Below are 18774 nucleotides of genomic sequence, written 5' to 3'. Positions count from 1 at the left end.
TTTTTGCTTTCTATTTGAAGGGCTTACATAATGTTCCAAATCAACTTTCCTTTTGGAACTTAATCAAGCCTGATCATATGCTTTTCCTTCTTTCTTTTTATAGTGATTACTGCTTCTTATATTATCCACTACACTCTTTGCTTACACTCTCTTTCTATCCCAAATGCGTTGTTAGCCTATATCAGGCCTGCACAACTTGTCTTTGGGGGCCAAACCCAACTTGGACCACCTGACCAAGGCCAGATCACTTCAGACCTTGAATTTTAGACTAGTCCACTGCAGCTAAACTTAGGTAAATTTGTTAGTAGGTCTACTACCGTAAATACTAATTAATCATCATCCTCATCTTCCTTTTACCCTCTTTTACCGTGCGGTGTCGAGGATTTATTAATCATCGGAACTCAAACCGTTCACAGGATAAGGTGGTCAGCCCTACGCCCCGGTGTATCCTGTCTTGAAGTGTTGAGTTCTCAAAGCCGGTTTGCCTGCTTTGCTGGATGAAAAACCCCAGATAAACTGGGGAAAAAACTCTACTGTCCTCGCCCAAGACCGGCTAACTTGGCTGAGGAAGATCCTTAAGCTCCTCACGTCACCGAGAATCGAACCTAGGACACTCCTTCCCCAGGTATATGGTTGCGAAGCACACAACCACTAGGCTAACCATACTAATTAATATGCATATTTAAATTTTTTAGAGAGTTACAATTAAAATTATAATAAAAAGTATTTACAAACAGATATAGCTACAAAATTTCTCAATAAAAACCACTTAAACATAAACACAAAGTTCACTAATAATTTCACTGCAGATATCACACTTATTCTCAGTGAAATATCAGTAATTGAATGTCACATTGTGACACATTGCATTTCTTTGTTGCCACTATTTTATCAAAGTTTAGTGTCATGTTTGAAGTGGCCATTCTTAATATGGCCTCTAAATTGATATCACTTAAAGATGAACGCTGTTTGGTTTGTTCAAGTTCATTACCAAAAATGTTCGTTCACAAGTATATGTGCTCCCAAACATACAAAATACCTGGTAGGCAGTATCCAACAAACTTTTAAATTTATCTTGATCCAGAATAGAATAAAACTCTTGTAAAGTACTCTCTCTCTATGCTTGACCTAATAGTTTTCAGAACACTGGAGATCAATAACTTCCATCTAGAGTTCGACAGAAAATGGATCCTCAATCACTTTTATGCGGACTTCGTCTTCATTAGTCAATGGCATTCTTTTTTGAAACTTCTCACTTAGAAGTGATATGTGCTTCTTATATTTTCCACCCACCATTGAATGATATTCTGATGGAATATTTTGTCGACAAGTTAAGAAATGTGACATATCCCTCTTAGCAAGTTGATTTTCAAACAAACTTAATTTCAATTTGAATGCCTTTATAAGAGACATTAACTGAAAAGCAAACTTATTTTTTCCTTGAAGCTGAAGTTAAGGTCATTCAAGTGACCCAAAAATGTCACACAAGAAAAATAAATCTTGATTCCATTCTTCATCCATTATTTCTGGAAATTTTTCCATATCTTGAGATTCCAAAATTTCAACTAGTTCATTTTTTAGAGTGACAAAACTTTACCGCAGCTCAACCAACGTACATCGGTGTGGAATGGTAGATCCCCGTACTCGCCATCATTTTCTTCTAGAAATGCCTGAAACATTCTGCGTTTCAAACCCTGAGCTCGAATCTAGTTGACCAGAGCAAATACTACTTTAATCACATGATCAAACTGCAAAACCTTTGAACATAACACCTGCTGATGAATTAGGCAGTGAAATTTTGTCAATGGTTTACCTGCATACTGTTCAATAAATGTTACAGCACCAACATTTTTTCCACACATAGATGAGACACCATCAGTGCAAACTGCTACTAAATTCTTGAAATTTAAAGATAGTTTTTCGGTTACACATATCTTTGCATTTTCTTCAAATTTAAAGATAGTTTTTCGGTTACACATATCTTTACATTTTCTTCAATCTCCTTTCCTGTTGTTCTTTCTTTCATTGAACACAAACTAGCAAAATTAAAATGTAACCAAAATTCTTATCAATGCTTCTTACATATATTAAAAGCTGTGCAGTATCTTTCATGTCAGTACTTTCATCCATAGCAAGCGAATAATAGACAAATTAACTAGCCAATTTTTGCAGTTTATCTTTAAGATCCTCGGCCACTCTGCGTTGAACAGTCATACAGTATAAACTGATATTTTCAAAATTATTTTTTCTTATCAGGACACAATTCGGAAACGGCAATCATCAGACACTTTTTTTTTTTTTTTATCAACTATCCCTCAGTAAATGATTTGCCAGCACAAACTATTTCTTGTGATATTTTTAAGCTTACCTTTGTGGCAACTTCATTTGCAGATGTCACTTTTTTAAAGGCTAGTTGCTCACTGCTAAGGACTTTCAATAACTTTGCTGCTTTTATTTGCTTTCCACTTGCATCCAACTTGCCAAGGTTAGGATGTTTCAATTCAAAATGACGTCATAGATTGTACCCTTTCGGCACAGTGATAGATTCCTGGTAAACAATGTACACTATTTTGTCCTTAAACAATGTAAAAAAAATTTGTTTGTCCACTCAGGATTAAATGCTCGATGTTCGCCGAATCTATTTTATGCTTTTTACTTAAGCTCATTGTGTCGAGATTGACAATATTAATTACAAAAAACTAATGATGAAAAACTCACAATAATGCAGGTTATGATAACAGTTATGCAATGTATTGCTCCAGCTACAACCACCCACTACATTGCCAAGCCAGTCAAGGCACGACCAACTTTGTGTAATATGATTCGTTCTGGTTCATAGACATCAAGTCGTTATCATGGAGATGTAACTTTGAATTTCCCCACAGCAACACTAACGCCTCATAAACCTCAAAGCGATTGTAATAATTTGTTCTTAAATACGACAGTGGGAATAGCTCCAAATGCAATTTATTGTCGAGTTGAAAGAAACATGTTGTGACATTAATCGCATATGATTAAATAATTTCAATCAGGCAGACGGGCCAAATTAAATAGCATTGTGGGCTGCATGTTGTGCAGACCTGGCCAATAAGAATCCACACTTTCAGATATTGACGTAATTTAGAAGCATTCCAGTCCACATTAAATTCAAATTTTTGCTTAAGATGCAGCTGGTATAGTTCATAAATGCTACCATTACATAGCAGGTTAAGCATATACTTGGGCATAATAATTTCTCTCCAATCCTTAGGATTGAAGAGAAATTATTGAGCCAAAATATGGTCTATTACTGAAATCAGCTTTAAGTAGGTAGTACCCATGTAAACTTATCAATGCCTTTGTGATAATAGGTGATCATTGCAAGATAAACAGTGTCCTTGTTGATCTAAGCACACAGACACTGAAACCACCAAAAATATAAATGGGCTCCTCCTCCATGATGATGCTGAACCCAACACCAGTTTGTGAAGAAAGGATGCAATTGCAACATTTGGCTAATTCCACAGCTCCTGAAGTCAGAAGAGGCCTAAATATAGCACCCTCTGACTACTTGCTTGGCTCTGAAGAATGCACTCAGAAGAGTATGATATTTTATGCTTGAGGAACTGAAACAAGCTATTCATAAATAGAAGCTCCAATATCAGAGTAAAGTTTCACAGGATTAGCATACAGCATCTAACTCAGAGATGGCAAGTGTTTTGGGAATGATGGCACTTTGCTGGAAACTTGGAAGATTAATCCATGTTAAAGCCATTTTTAAATAAATTATATTATCTAATAATAATAATAATAAAAAAAGGAGTTAGTACTTTTGCACTGCCTCTCATATAATCACTATTTAAAAGATGAAGCACTCATATTATTATTATTATTCGTGACACCTCCAAGGAGTCCGGAGACTCATCGCGGGAGAACACCTATTGTATAACTCTCCGTCTCCACCTACACCGATCATCTACATCAGCGCCATCTCATTAACATTAAAGTTTGTAACTGTTCACTGTGTCTATATTTTAACTAATGCATTTTCAGTTATTCCTCCTGAAGATGATATCAGTTGCTTTATGGAAAAAATTTCAAAATGTTCTTAAGAATTTATAAAAATATTTACAAGATGGTTATAGCTGCCTAATTTAAATTAAGAATTCAATTTCTATTTAGTGAAATGTGGTTTATTCACAACATATAGTCAATAGTCTTCACATTTCCAAAGCATTTGATTGTGTCTGTTATTGAGTCAGTAAACTGCCACCTTTTTGATCTACTTTCCAATTTCTGTAACCTGGGTAGCCAGATTTCTTTCTGGATGATTTACTCTCTTCATATTCTTCACAAACCTGCAAAGGTTCTTTCACCCATTCCCCTAGATAAATGATTTCTCATTAACAAATAATCCTATCTATAGTTTTGCTCGTGACAATACACTTCATTCCTTCTACTCACAATCCATGCAAAACATACCAAGCTTCAAGATCTACAACCACTGCTTTAAACATCAATCTGTTACTTTTCAATGGAACAGTAACCTAATCACCTTAAATGCAACCAAAACATAACCTTACTTGCCAAAATGATCAATTTAACTTCCCTTATCTTGGATAACATACAAATCACCAGATCAGGTCTCTCTTCTTGGCAATGATGTTCACTTCTCAATATTGCTCATTCATTATGGAAAAAATTTAACTGACTCAAAATACAATATAATATAAAAATATGCTTAAAACAAAAGACATACCTCGCATAATCTCTGGAACAACTCCTGTGTGTTGACATGATATCCCTGATGTTTCCTGTATTGCTGCTCCAAGTTTAGCTTCAGCTACACCAAGTATGACTGGACATTTTTTTGTTGATTTTGGAAGATATGTTTCCAAGAAAAGTTGAAGATCCTGATGAAAAATACCTGGTGTGAAAAATAAAAAATATATACATATATTATTTACTCTGTACTTCCCCTCCCGAATCTGAGAAGCCCATTCTATTTTTAATGATGCCTGTTAGACATTTTGTAAAAGTAATTTCCTGTCAAAGTACTTGCTACTCACTTATGAAAAAATCTACATCTCATGCTCGTGTTACTACCCTCTTACTTGACCCTCCATGTACTGAAAAATGCCCACTGAGTCTATCCTATAAATTCCTTCAACTTCGAAGCCATTTCTTCATCATACTTCATCTTTTCTTTCCTATTTACCAAAATCTGCAATTCAAACTGAGATATTTCTCTATTTTTGACATTATGCAATTCTGATTCTGATATCATCTTAGTTATTAAACTCTGCACTTTCTCTACTGTTTCTGTATCTTAAGAAAACACTGTGACCAGATTTGCACAGCTCATGAAGAGAGATAATTTACTATACTTTATTGGCATTTTGAACACAGCAGCTCACTTCTTTATATGTTCTTTAATTTAAAATCCCTGCCCATTATCACACCCAAGTAGCAAACCTCCATGAACTTTTGAAGGAGAGCCAACAAGCTGATGAATATAGATTATAAATGGTTTAGTTCAAAATACTAAAGCTTTATTCAGTAACATTAAAATTAGTATTCATTTTCCTCTTCCCACCATTTACTTCAGAGATTCATATTAGCTATTCCTAACTTTCATTAAAAAACAGTATATCCTTTTCAAACCCACACATCATTAACGGAAGTGGTGAAAGGACAGCAGAGCTTGAAGAATCTCACTTGATTCCATCATTCTCTTTGATATGTCAGTCAGACAGCTATTCTCAAATGGTGCTGTAAGTATTTTATCCAGTAATAACATAATGTATTTGTTTAGAGAAGATTATTATCCTATAAAGATTATTTTTTTATACCCCGAGTGTTTGTTATTACACATGGGTTCAATTCCAATTGATGCAATGACTTTTAACTGTTTCTTTTAGAATCCAAAAAATCACTGACTCAAGACCAAATATACACATTTAATAAAACTAAAACAATATATACACTTTAAACAAAATTATATAACTACAAAATGAACAGATCCAAGGCCCTTTAAATAAATCTACACTTTAAAGATTTTCTCATCCAAAAATATTAAAATCACCCATTCTCTGACTCATTCTATTACTGGATTGTTTAACATATACTTAATCATGCCTACCAGACTAAACACCTTGTTTTCACAACAGTAAAAATGTTCATAGCGAGTTTCTTTGTTAGGGCCTTTTCCAAAAATATAGACATTTCTTCTTCTTTTCCATGTGATCCTTTCTTACTTTCCTTATGTAGTATACAATATTATTCCTCGCTGACTAACTGAAGTATAAATACTCTTGCCTCTAGCAGTACACTTTGATACACAATTTACTAATTTTTTGCACCAGAGGAAAAATGTTTCTTCTACTACTTTAAAAACAACATATCTAAGTTGAGCTAATTCCGTCGTCCTTTCCAGGAGAAATAACAAATATATCCAGCATCTTTAAGACAGATGAAACTTTCCAATAAGAGCGTTTCCTTGAATATCCCTTCAGAATATCGGCTGCAATATCTTCTTTTCTTCACTATAATAGTCACACCTCCTCCAGTTTAAAGACTCGCAGTTCTACGATTCCTTTTAGGAATCTTCTATTAATATTCTTCCGACTGTCACATGAAACTTATAAACTTCATAAGAACAAAATTTCTCTGGTCTGAGTTCTTAAACTTCCATTAGCTCTCTCTGTCACCCATCAAACTCCTCGACGAGCATGCATACTCCAAGTGGCAAGCAAGACAATTCATATCATGGCTGACTTGTCTCAGTTGGCATAACACAAATGTCTTTATAAAACACACCACTTAATAATTTTAAATTACAACAACAAGGATTGAAAGTAACATAACTATCAAAATCTAGTAAGTACATCAATTTCTCAAATGCTTTACATTTCCTTTTGACAATAATACCAATAACAGGGACATCATGTGCCGATGTACATGTTATGAAACCAAAACTAATGATATACATAACAGAGAAACAATTGTAAAAATATTCATAATTACAGCAATCACTCAATTAGTGTGCCTAATTGTTCTTTAAAACAGGCGCATTAATCGAAAACGCACTAATCGAATATAATAGCATATTGAGGAAAAGTATAATTCGTTTTCCTCAAATTTATTTTTTGAACCTTAATTTTTTTTATAAAAGAATTAAGGTATGTCTCAGGTCCTAGTTAAAGGAAAACCATGAAGCTGAAAGACAATAAAACATATTCAGAATATAAATGTTATTATTCTATTTCTTAACAAAGAATTGAGCTAACGTAGTTTGGTGGGTATTTTGTTTCTTTTTTTCATACAACCGATGGTATGGCCCTATTGCCTCTTCTACTCTTCTGCAAATTTTACTGCTTCTCTCTTAATCAGGGTCAGCCTCTAAGCATTGCTGCTTAAAAACTTCGATTGTAAAAAAAATATTTTCAAATTGTTTCTGTGAAATCTTTTTTGGTTGACTATCTTGGTTAAATTTTCTTCATATTCTTCGGGATCTTCCTACTATGCACCTAAATTTATCAGGTCGAAATCACTCAATTCTTCAGAATGAGATTTAATTAATTCTTGGACGTCATCATTGAAGGGGGAGAAAGAAATGAAGGACGTACAAATTGGTCGCCAACATATGAAATCACGTGCTTTATAGATAAAATTTCCCAACTGTTATACAAGCAAAATAGTTATCACTTTAAAAATTACAATGATCATAAAGGAGAAGTTAATTTTCCAACGTGTAATAATAAACAACTCACCGCAGAAGACGGATTGATTACCCTATTATCGGAATGGATTCTCATTTTTGTGACATGCACAGAAGTGTCGAAGGATCTCGAATCTGTGGGCGTACTATAGCACACGACATAAATTTGGAACATAGTATACATGGGAGTAGTGTAGTATGCCATTAAAAATAACTTTGTAAAATATTTTTAAATCGGTAACTAAATTATTACATTCTGGTGAGTGATTTTTTTTAAAATAGTTAGCCATAAAAATGTATAGATAGAAAATTTTTAAAATCTGTAACAATTATTTTTAAGATGTATATAGACGCACTAATCAAATTTGGGTGTTGGAAAAAAATGACGCACTAATCGGGGGTGCATTAATTGAGGAATTACTGTATAAATTGTGATTATTTTTACATCAGTTTCATCTTTCTTTCAAATTTTTGAAAAATTTGAGAGAAATTAAATATTTATCTTATATCTAACAAAACTTACAATTCTTTTAATTCTTATACCTAGATCTTAAATAATAATGCAATTTTTGTTGATCATTATTTACAATCCCTGAATGGGTACTAGTTTCAGAATCATCTGTTGCTAGAGATAATTCGGGATTTACATCTTCCAATCCATTATACTAACAAATTTCATTTCTGTACTTTGCAAATATTTCATTTAAATTACTGGAATTATATTCTAAATTTACAGAATAATCACTATCAGAATCAAATTCTACAGGCTGAGATATCTTCACTAACTAAATTAAGGGTATTTTCACATTCCTCTGGTTTATTTAACTCTAATTAATAAGTTAACTAACCTATGATATTATGCTATTATTTCATCCATATTAGTGAGTGAGAGCAGTGAGTGAATGAAATAATTTGCCCTTTGGAGTAGTGAGCGCATCTAGTGTAAATGAATTTAAGGGAAGGTATGATAGCTGGATTGGGTAATTTACAGCCTCCCTCGATGAACCCTTGACTCCCTGGAGGTCTCAGATAATAATAATTAGAGTGTTCTTGATTATCATCACTCCTATATTGTACATTATCCGAATTATGTACCCTGGGATTTCTTGCATTAGGTTTAGTTTTACCCAAATACACAACTAATTAATTTTAATTTGTTGTGTATTTGAATTACTAGGTTTGAAACTATTTCCTTTCCTACTATCTGATTGCAAATGAGATGCACAATTAGTATCAGGTAAACAACCCTCATCTTTCAATATTTTATTCATATTGTTATAATTTTACTAGGATTTCTGACATCTTGAATTCTAAAATTCAAAGGAGAAAATTGGTTTAAAATTCTATATGGACCTGAAGCTTTCCTTCCTAATTTCCCTACCCTTTTTATACTAGATTTATCATCTAACAATACTAAATCTCCTGGTACAAATGACTTATACTTTCTGAAACAATTAATACACTGTCTGGTTTTCTTTTTCTGTGAACTTGGTTCTTCTTTATTCCTATTGTGAATAACATGAACTTTGGACTTCTCTATATCTTGATTCAAATGGTTATCCCTAGATGATTCATCATTATCAGATCCTAGAGATCTAGATAAGTAATCTGCTAATATATTTCTCTTTCCTGGAATAAAAGCCACATTAATATTATATTCCTGCAGTTCCAGTGTCTACCTAATTAGATGCTGATTTTTATCCTTCATGGTACTCAGGAATGACAGAGGCTGATGACAAGATCTTACTTTAATAGGTTGTCCTAACAATAAGTATTTAAAATTTCTCAATGGAAAATTATTGCTAGTGCTTCCTATTCTAAGGTCGAATAGTTCAATTCTGGACCTGATAATTTCCTACTAATAAAAGCTACTGGCTTAAAATCTTCTCCTCCTTTCTGTTCTAATACAGCAGCAATGAAGTCATTTGAAGCATCAGCAGAAAGATAAAAGATTTCACCAAATTTAGAATAAATAAGAACTGGAGCTTTAGTTAATGCCAGTTTTAGTTTGTCAAATGCTTCTTGTTGAGCTTTACCCCAAATGAATATAATACCTTCCTTTAGTCAAGTACACTACGGGTCTCAATAGCTGCAAACAATTAGGAATAAATTTTCTATAGAATGCTTCTGGAGGTTTAGCTGATAATATGCTGCCTACATTTGACTGAGTTGGTATAATTCCTTTGTTGCTGATTTTATGACCTAAATACTCAATTTCATTTAAGAAAAATTGGCATTTGAAGCACTTTAAAGATAGATTTGCTTCATCTAATTTCTTTAAAACATTCCACAAGATTTTACAATGGCTATCTAAATGCTTTGAATAAATTAGAAGATCATCCTGAAAACAGATGACTCCATTTCCCAACGTTCTGATAAGACAGAATTCATTAAAGACTGGAATGACATGGCAGAATTTCTTGCACCTTGTAGTAATCTACATAGCTGATATTTTTGCCATCTAGTAGTAAATACAAAGTATTTTCTGACTTCTTTCTTCAAAGGGATCTGAAAGTATCTAAACTTTAAATATCTAGTTTTGTAAAATACTGTGCTCCTTCCAAACAGATCAATAATTCCTCAATCTTACACAGTGAGAAATCAATAGGTTTCGTAACCTTATTGATGGCTCTCAAGTCTAAAACAAACCTTAGGCTTCCATTGGATTTTTCAATTAAGATCATGGGCTATTTCAGAGAATATGACTTCTCAATTATTCCTGCAGTAGTTTCTGAAAATGTTCCATATATTTCAGTGGAGTCTGATACTGCCCAATGTAAATATGAGATTGAGTACAAACCTGCACTGAGCATTCCACTGCATTATTGTAAGACATTGAAGCAATATCCTCAGTGAAAACATCAGAAAACAATTCAAATGCAGACTTAAAGAATTTTAGAATTCTATTTCTTTCTTCACTAGTGTTTCCAAATTTCATTGAATTCTGCAGGAGATTCTCTTTTATTTCCTCAATGTTTTTCCTCTCATCTTTCTTTAGTCTCAATATTAAACACTTGATCATTATCATCAGTGTGTTTATAAACTTCAGGAGACTGCTCTAATTTTCCTTTGTCAACTGATGTAATGACGTTTCAGAAAATCAATTCCAAATATTACTTGCACATTTGGATGAGAGGATTCTTGAAGAACTATTAATGGATGACACACTTTCAAAGGAAAACAAGTAATTCAAATAAAAGCATTTATTTGCTTATCAGCTGAAATTTCTGATTCAAATATATCCTTCAGCTTAATTGGATAACTTAAAACTGAAATGTCATTTGGAATTAGAGTTTTAATTTTATTAAACAAACTATAAGAAATGAGTGAGATATGTATCAAGTAAGATTTCACAAGGCACGTTTTTAATAAATCCTTGTAGAACTGTCAAAGGATTATCTCCATCAGCATAAGGTCAAGTGTCAAGTAAGATTTCACAAGGGGCACATTTTCAATAAAAAGAACTGTCAAAGGATATTTCCATCAGCATAAGGAGCTAATGATACATCAAACTCTTTTAGGGTTAGAGCTGCCTTTAGCTTTACCCATGTCTAATGAGTAGTTTGACATTTCTGTCCTTGCCAATATGATATTGGAATAATAATTTTCAGATTTTCCTTTATTCTCAGATTTCTTATGTTGAAAACAAAGTTTATCCCTAACATAACAGTCTTTAGCAAAATGACCAAGTTTGTTGCACCTAAAACATCTTCGAACATATCTCCTTTGAGATGTTTCATTTCTGTCAATACATTACATTTACAATAGGAAGCCTGATTATCTGTAAGATTCTTAGATATTGTTAAATCAGATATCATCTTAAACAGAAGTTCCTGTCCCTTCACTATTGGTCTCTGCTGTCTTTCTATTTCTTCACTAAGAAATGTTTTCAGTTCCTCTATTTTTTTCAAATCATGTGATTGTATCTTGGACTCAAATTCTGGAATATCTTCAGTGAAATTCACAGAAATTTCCTTAGACTGTTTCTTTTTCTTAGCACCCTTTAATTTTTGAAACTTCCCTTCTCACACTTTATCTGCAGCCACTGTTTTAGGAGAATAAGTTTCATTATACTGAAAAGAATTTACCTGTTTATTGTTTGTGGAATGAAATATATGTCTAAGTCTCTTCCCTAACAAGCTGAAAACACTGTTTAAGATTTTAAACCTTTTTTCTTGCATGCTGCTTCTTTCAAATAATCTTTAAGGTTATGCCTAAATTGATTAAACCAACCATTCTAAATAGGATCTCTCTTCAGATGAAACATTAAATTTATGAGCAATGCTCAAGTCTGTGGTAATACTCTGACAGAGTCATTATTACCTTGAATGCACTGATGAATTTTCCAAATGTTAGGCCCTAATTCTCCCACATTTGAAAATTCTGATATTAACAAACTTTTAAATGTTGCATAACTGGCAGAAGGAGATGTGTTTAAGAGCGTTTTAGCTTTGCCCAATAATTTATTACGAAGTATTATTAACAAATGAAAATCTGCCCACTTTCCTAAATCTCTAATTTTTTCTGCATACCTAAAAAGTGTGTCTATGCTTTCATGACTATCACCTGAGAATGAAGATATAAAGTTTGTATAAACTTAAAAAATTCCTCATCTTTAACTGAAGAAACTTCACAACTAGAATTACTATCTCCTGTAGCCATTTTACTTGAGTCAAGATTTACTTTTTGGAGTCTAAAATAAAGTTAAGTCACAACCAATCCTGTAAATCGACTGTGGCATTTGTTTAGAGAAGATTATTATCTCTATAAAGATTTTTTTAATATACTCTGAGTGTTTTTTATTACACAAGGGCTTAATTCCAATTGGAGCAATGACTTTTAACTGTTTTTCTTTTAGAATCCAAAAAAATCAGACTCAAGACCAAATACAAAAATAGACACATTTGATAAAACTGAAACAATATATATACTTTAAACAAAATTACATAATTACAAAATAACTGGATCCAAGGCCTTTTAAATAAATCAACACCTTAGAGATTTTCTTATTCAAAAATATTAAAATCATCCAGTCGCTGACTCATTCTATTACTGAATTGTTTAACATATACTTAATGATATCTATCAGACTAAACACCTTGTTTTCACTACAAAAATGTTCCTTTTCCAAAAATATAGACATTCTTCTTCTTTTCCATGGGATGCTTTCTTATTATTTAGATTATCTAATATACAATATTATTCCTCACTGACTCACTATAGTATAAATACTCTTACCTCTTGCAGTTCAGTTTGATGCACAAATTACTAATTTTTTTGTACCAGAGAAAAAAAGTTTCTTCTACTACTTCAAAAACAACATATCTAAGTTGAGCTAATTCTGTTGTCCTTTGCAGTAAAAATAACAAATATATCTAGCATCCTTAAGACAGATGAAACTTTCCAATCAGTATTTCCTCAAACATTCCTCTAGAACACAGACTGCAATAGCTTCTTTTATATACTAAATACTTATTGACAGTCACAACTCTTCCAGTTTAAAGACTCAAAGTTCTACGATTCCTTTTTGGAATATTCTATTAATATTCTTCTGACTGTCACATAAAACTTATAAACTTCATAAGAACAAAATTTCTCTCCCCTGCGTTCTTAAACTTCCATTAGCTCTCTTTCTCTTGTTTTTCTATTACTTCGATACTGAACGCTCTCTCTGTCAGCTGTCAATCATCCATCAAATTCCTCTGCGAGCATGTGCACTCCAAGTAAGTGGCAAGCAAAAAAATATGTATCATGGCTGACTCGTCTCCACTGGCATAAAGAGAATGTCTTTATAAAGGGCATCGCAAGAGCCGATGTATGTGTTATGAAATCAAAACTAATGATATGCATAATACAGAAACAATTGTAAAAATATTCATAATTATAAATTATGACTATTTTTACATATTGACTGACTTTATCCACATCAACTGTCATTTTATTATGAATTCTAAACAGATTATACATTACAAAGCCACATATCCCCATAATTTCTTAAATCACTATCTCTCCACTTCTGAATTTCCAAAGAGTTAACAAATACTTCAGAAATTCTACTAGCAATAATTTGATTCTTTCATTTTGATACCAATTTTGTGGAGTGGACTATATTATTCACTTTCCACAACAGCAGTTAAAACTCCTAGTACTAAGAACAACAAATAAACACAAGAGAAATGAGGTTTTGTGATCATCAAAATCAAATATTTCTGGTAGAAAATAATCAATCATCATTAATGATAATAGTTAAACTCAAAATAAGTATGAAGTAATAAAAATTAGCTAACCATTCAAAGCAAACGTTTCAGACTAGAAGCATAAGACTAATTAAACATAGATAACAATATTATAGACATAATATTGCCGGTCTGGTTGGGTGAGTGGTTAGTGTTTATCCATTTTCTAACTAAAAGGCTGCAGGTTCGAATCTCGCTGTGGGCATGGATGTTTGTGATTGTCTGTGAAAATACTAGTGGTAGTGATGGGTGGTAGATGCCGTTGGTGTAGATGATGAAGCTAGTCGCTGTTCGTTGCGGTTGGTGGAATGAGTGGTGGAGACGTTGAGTGAATTGACAGGTGATCTCCCTCGATGAGTCTTGGGACTCTCTGGAGGTGTCATAATAATAATAATGTTTCAATAAACTTACGAAGAATGAAATTCCTGCTATCTTAAATTAGGCAAGAAAAAGTTATAATTTAAATTTGGACAATGTAATACACCTTGAGTTTTCTTTAAGCATTCATACAGATGAAATCAGGTATGTTTTTCCAATTGATTCTATATACAGGGTGTTTCAAATTAAAGTACCCATTTCACAGCAATTTGTAGAGAAAACCAGTACACAAAACATCCTCAAACTTGGTGGATGGATACCATAACTAGAGGGAAAGAGATTTTGGCAACAAAAAATTACTTCAAGGAATGATTGACAGAGGAAATATGGGACTGTGGGAGAGTAAAGACAGTGAATTTGGCATAACATGAGAGCTGTAATGTGGGGTAAAGGAGCAAGTATACAGTCAGTCGACTGTATACTTGTTTGTTTTGTGCAATGAGCTGCACTCTTCCTGAATGTCACTTAAATACAGAGAGAAATGCATGGTTTGTCGATTTGAAGAGAGAAGCAGCTTAAAGCTTGACAGTTCTTCAGTCATTTGTGGAATTCCGAGCTGTAAACCTGAAAATGATTGAAGATGTTGCAACTGCAGTTTTGGAGCACTCAAAGGAGAACAGCAGAGGTTTACTTAGTGCTCATACCATAGCAAGACAATTCAATTAGCACACACAATGTATGGAGTACTCTGTAAAGCACTGCAATGTTACCCATATAAACTCAGCCACAGCTAAGATTTGCAATTGGGAGATGCCAGCATCCCAGAAACATTTACAGTGACATTTCTGGAATCCATGGAGGTGGAGAAGGATTTTGCCTTGGAACATCCTATCGATGTGAAGTGCATTTTCATGTTTATGGAACAGCAAACACCCAAAATTGTTACATCTGGGGAACAGATAATTCCCGTGCATTTCACCAAGCTCCCTTACATCCAATGAAGGACATAGCATGAATAGGATTTCAGTGAAGTTTGTTACTGAGCCATTTTTCTTTAAAGAAATCCATCAAACAGGATGACCTACACAGACATGTGGAGCAGTGTTTTGTCATTCTGCAACTGCAGCAAAGAGGAGCCTGAATACAGCAATGTTGATACAAGATGGAGCATCTATCCACATAGGATGTGAAATTCAACAATTAATGCACCAACATTTCACAGAGGACAAAGTAATCGGTCGCTCATTTTCTATGAAGTGGGCACTGTGTTCCCCAGATCTTTACCCCATGACTTTTTCTGGGGTTATTTCAAAAGCCTGGTATCAAAGCAAAGTTCTTGATGCGGCAGATTTGCAAGACAAAATCTCAAATCACATGTGAAACCATTTGACAGATCAGGTGCATTCCGCTAAAGATGTACTGCACAAAGGTCATCACATTGATCATCCAGCTCTCCTTAACAGCTCCTTGCAACATGTCAGCTCTATGTGATATGTTTTTTGTATAACATTATTTTATGAAAGCAAAATAAACATTACAGAATAACTTCATTTGTCATTAACTCTCAATCATTTCACAAACACATACCATCCTGTTTACATTACTGTAATTTTCTCCTACTCACAGCACCATATTTCCTCTATTGTTTATTTTTGAACTTTTTATTTATTTTTTTTTTTTTTCAACCTCTCTTCCCTTGTGATCAGGTTAGGGTACTCATCAAGATGGTTGAAGGTATTTTATATACTGTTTCACTCTACAGACTGCTCCGAACAGGGATAATTTATAATTTGAAACAGTATGATAAATTTCTTCTCTACTGATTCAACTGTTTGTCCAAAATACAAAAGACGAAATTCAAATGGAACAAGGTGGAAAACAAAGGTGAAAGCTCATCTTTCGTGGTAGGCAAGAAATTAGACAATTTCATCATCATCATCAAATTCCTGCCACGTACCCTCAAGGGGTGTACAGGATATGATAGTAATACATGAAAATTTTACTTCATTACTAACTTCCTATCTACAATTTTCCTCCAAATCAGTCTGTTACTTGTCAAGACTCCAACATTAGCAGATCTTATATTTCTATCATCTAAGGCACTTTGTACTGTATCAATCCACCTATATCTTTGTCTTCCTCTGGGTCGTTTTGCTGCCAACCTGGAAGAGAACACTTGTTTTGCTAATTTTTCTTCACCCATTCTGTTTAAGTGACCATACCACCTGAGATTAGCTCTGCTAATGCATTCATGGATGTTGACAATGTGAAGTTCTTTTCTAATATCCGCATTTTTAATATGATATTGCCATTGACACTATCTGTTCATGCCTATAATCTTTCTCAGAACTCTCATATCTGTGGTCTCTAGTCTTTGATCAAGTGTTTTACTTCTGACCCAGCTCTCAGATCCATAAGTTAAAACTGGTTTGAACACTGTCTTGTATACAGCTAATTTAGTGTTCCAACTAATTTCTCTCTTATTCCATATGAATTTATTCAATTGACTTCCCATCATACCAGCTTTGCTGATTCTGTTGTCTATTTCTATATTTAATTTACCATCTTCAGTAAAAATCGTACCTAAGTAGCTAAAATGTTTGGCTTGTTCCACAGGTTCTCCATTCACAACACAGTTGACATTTTCAATGATTCTGCCTATTTTCATTGTCTTTGTCTTTTTATTGCTGACCTTCATACCATATCTATTACAACAGCTATTCAATTTAGTAAGAGAATCGCGCAGACTTGTAGCGGATTTATTTAGAAGTATAACATCACTGCATAAAGCAAAGAGCTGACATTAACATCTCCAATTTTGATATCATGTTTAATACCACTTTCCTTCATAATGTGATCCATATAGATAATGAATAACAGAGGGGATAATGTACATCCTTGTCTCACACCAGATTTAACATTAAACCATCTTCCTGTACTTCCTTCAATTCTAACTACTTAGAACTCAAATAAAGACTAAGTATTGCTTGATATAATGCCCCATTGACACCATATAACTGTAGCGTATTGAAAAGCTTCTCTCTTGGCACCTTGTCATATGCTTTTTCCAAATCGACAAAACTTAAATACATATCTCTGTTATATTCCCATGATTTCTCGACTATCTGTCGTAAAGTGAAGATCTGATCCTGACAGCCTCTATTTGGCCTGATTCCAGCTTGTTCTTCACCAAGATTTTCTTCCACAATTCTTCTCAACCATTTCTCAAGTATACTTGCATAGATCTTGCCAGGAACACTCAGTAGGGAAATAGTTCTGTAATTCTCACATTCAGTTTTATTTCCCTTTTTATATATGGGTACTATGAGAGATCTACTCCAATCATCAGGAATTTGTCCCTCTTCCAGGCTTTCTGAACTATGCAGTGCAGCCACTGCAAGACTTTTATACCACCATACTTCAGCATTTCTGGTCGAATATCATCTACTCCTGCTTCCTTTCCACATTTCAAGCCTTTGATGGCTTTTTCTACTTCAAGTATGGATATGTATTCCTGACTGCATGCCTGGTCAGTGTTTTTTACCACTGTGCAGTCATCACTGCTTGTTTCATTTAGCAGTTTTTCAAAGTAATTACTCCATACTTCAAGGATATCTTTTTCTCCCATTTTCATGTCACCTTTATCATCTCTAACTCCTTTTACAGCACTCTTTCCTCCATTCCTAAGCTTCTTCAACAACCTCCAGAATATTTTGCCACTTTCTTGATATTTATTTTCTATATTCTTGCCAAAGTCCTCCCATGACTTTTGTTTAGCTAGTTTTACACAGTGTTTAGCATTCTTGCATTTGTCACTGTATTCTCTAAGAGCACAAGGTGATTTATTTGCCAGGAACTTTTGATATGCTTTCTTCTTTTCCTTCACTGCCTCTTTAAATTCCTGTGTCCACCAGGGAGTTCTGATTTTTTTATCCTTGCAGACAACCTCAACCTCACCACATACCTCTCTGGCAGAATCAATCAATGTTTTCTTCAGTTTGCCACTGAATCTCCAAGGTTTGATTCCTGTCCTCAAACTCTTTCATTTTTTCTTCAATAATCTTTGTGTATTTTAGTCTACAGTTCACATCTGAGAGCTGCTCAACTTTTATTTCCTTTAAAACTTTCTTACATGTTATTCTTTTCAATATGAAATTCAATTTTATCCTGCTCAAGACTAAATAGTGATCACTTCCAATTTCAAATCCTCTGTACACTCTGGTGTCCTGCACCAGGAAGAAAACATCACTATCAACAATAACATAGTCAATGAGACTTTTCTTATTCCTTGCCTCTTCTCTCCATGTGAATTTGTGCACATTTTTATGTTGGAACATGGTTGTTAGTAATAACCAGTCCATGTCCTGAGCAGAAATCCAACAGATATTTGCCATTATTATTAGTTTTGCTCTTTTCTCCAAATTTTCCCAAAATATTTTTGTATGTCTCACAATGATTTCCTACTCTACTATTTAGATTCCCAACAAGGACCAACTTTTCCTTTTTCATTGTGTCAGTTGC

The 18774-nt window shown here is 33.6% G+C and overlaps 1 protein-coding gene across 1 annotated transcript in view; it reads right to left on the bottom strand.

Moving 5' to 3' along the window:
* The window catches only part of Nop56 (Nop56 ribonucleoprotein), a 60346-nt gene that overhangs the window by 31910 nt on the left and 9662 nt on the right, over nucleotides 1-18774 (bottom strand). Inside the window, exon 3 of the mRNA XM_090391092.1 lies at nucleotides 4739-4906. Coding sequence (XP_090247218.1) covers nucleotides 4739-4906 — 168 coding nt within the window. The remainder of the gene's footprint in view (nucleotides 1-4738; nucleotides 4907-18774) is intronic.

This window comes from Typopeltis vanoorti, chromosome 4 (assembly GCF_054136105.1).
Source record: "Typopeltis vanoorti isolate ZY-2024b chromosome 4, IOZ_Tvanoo_1.0, whole genome shotgun sequence".
In the NCBI taxonomy this organism is placed as follows: domain Eukaryota; kingdom Metazoa; phylum Arthropoda; class Arachnida; order Uropygi; family Thelyphonidae; genus Typopeltis; species Typopeltis vanoorti.
The sequence above is the reverse complement of the archived record's forward strand: the minus strand, read 5'-3'. Positions and strand labels throughout refer to the sequence as shown.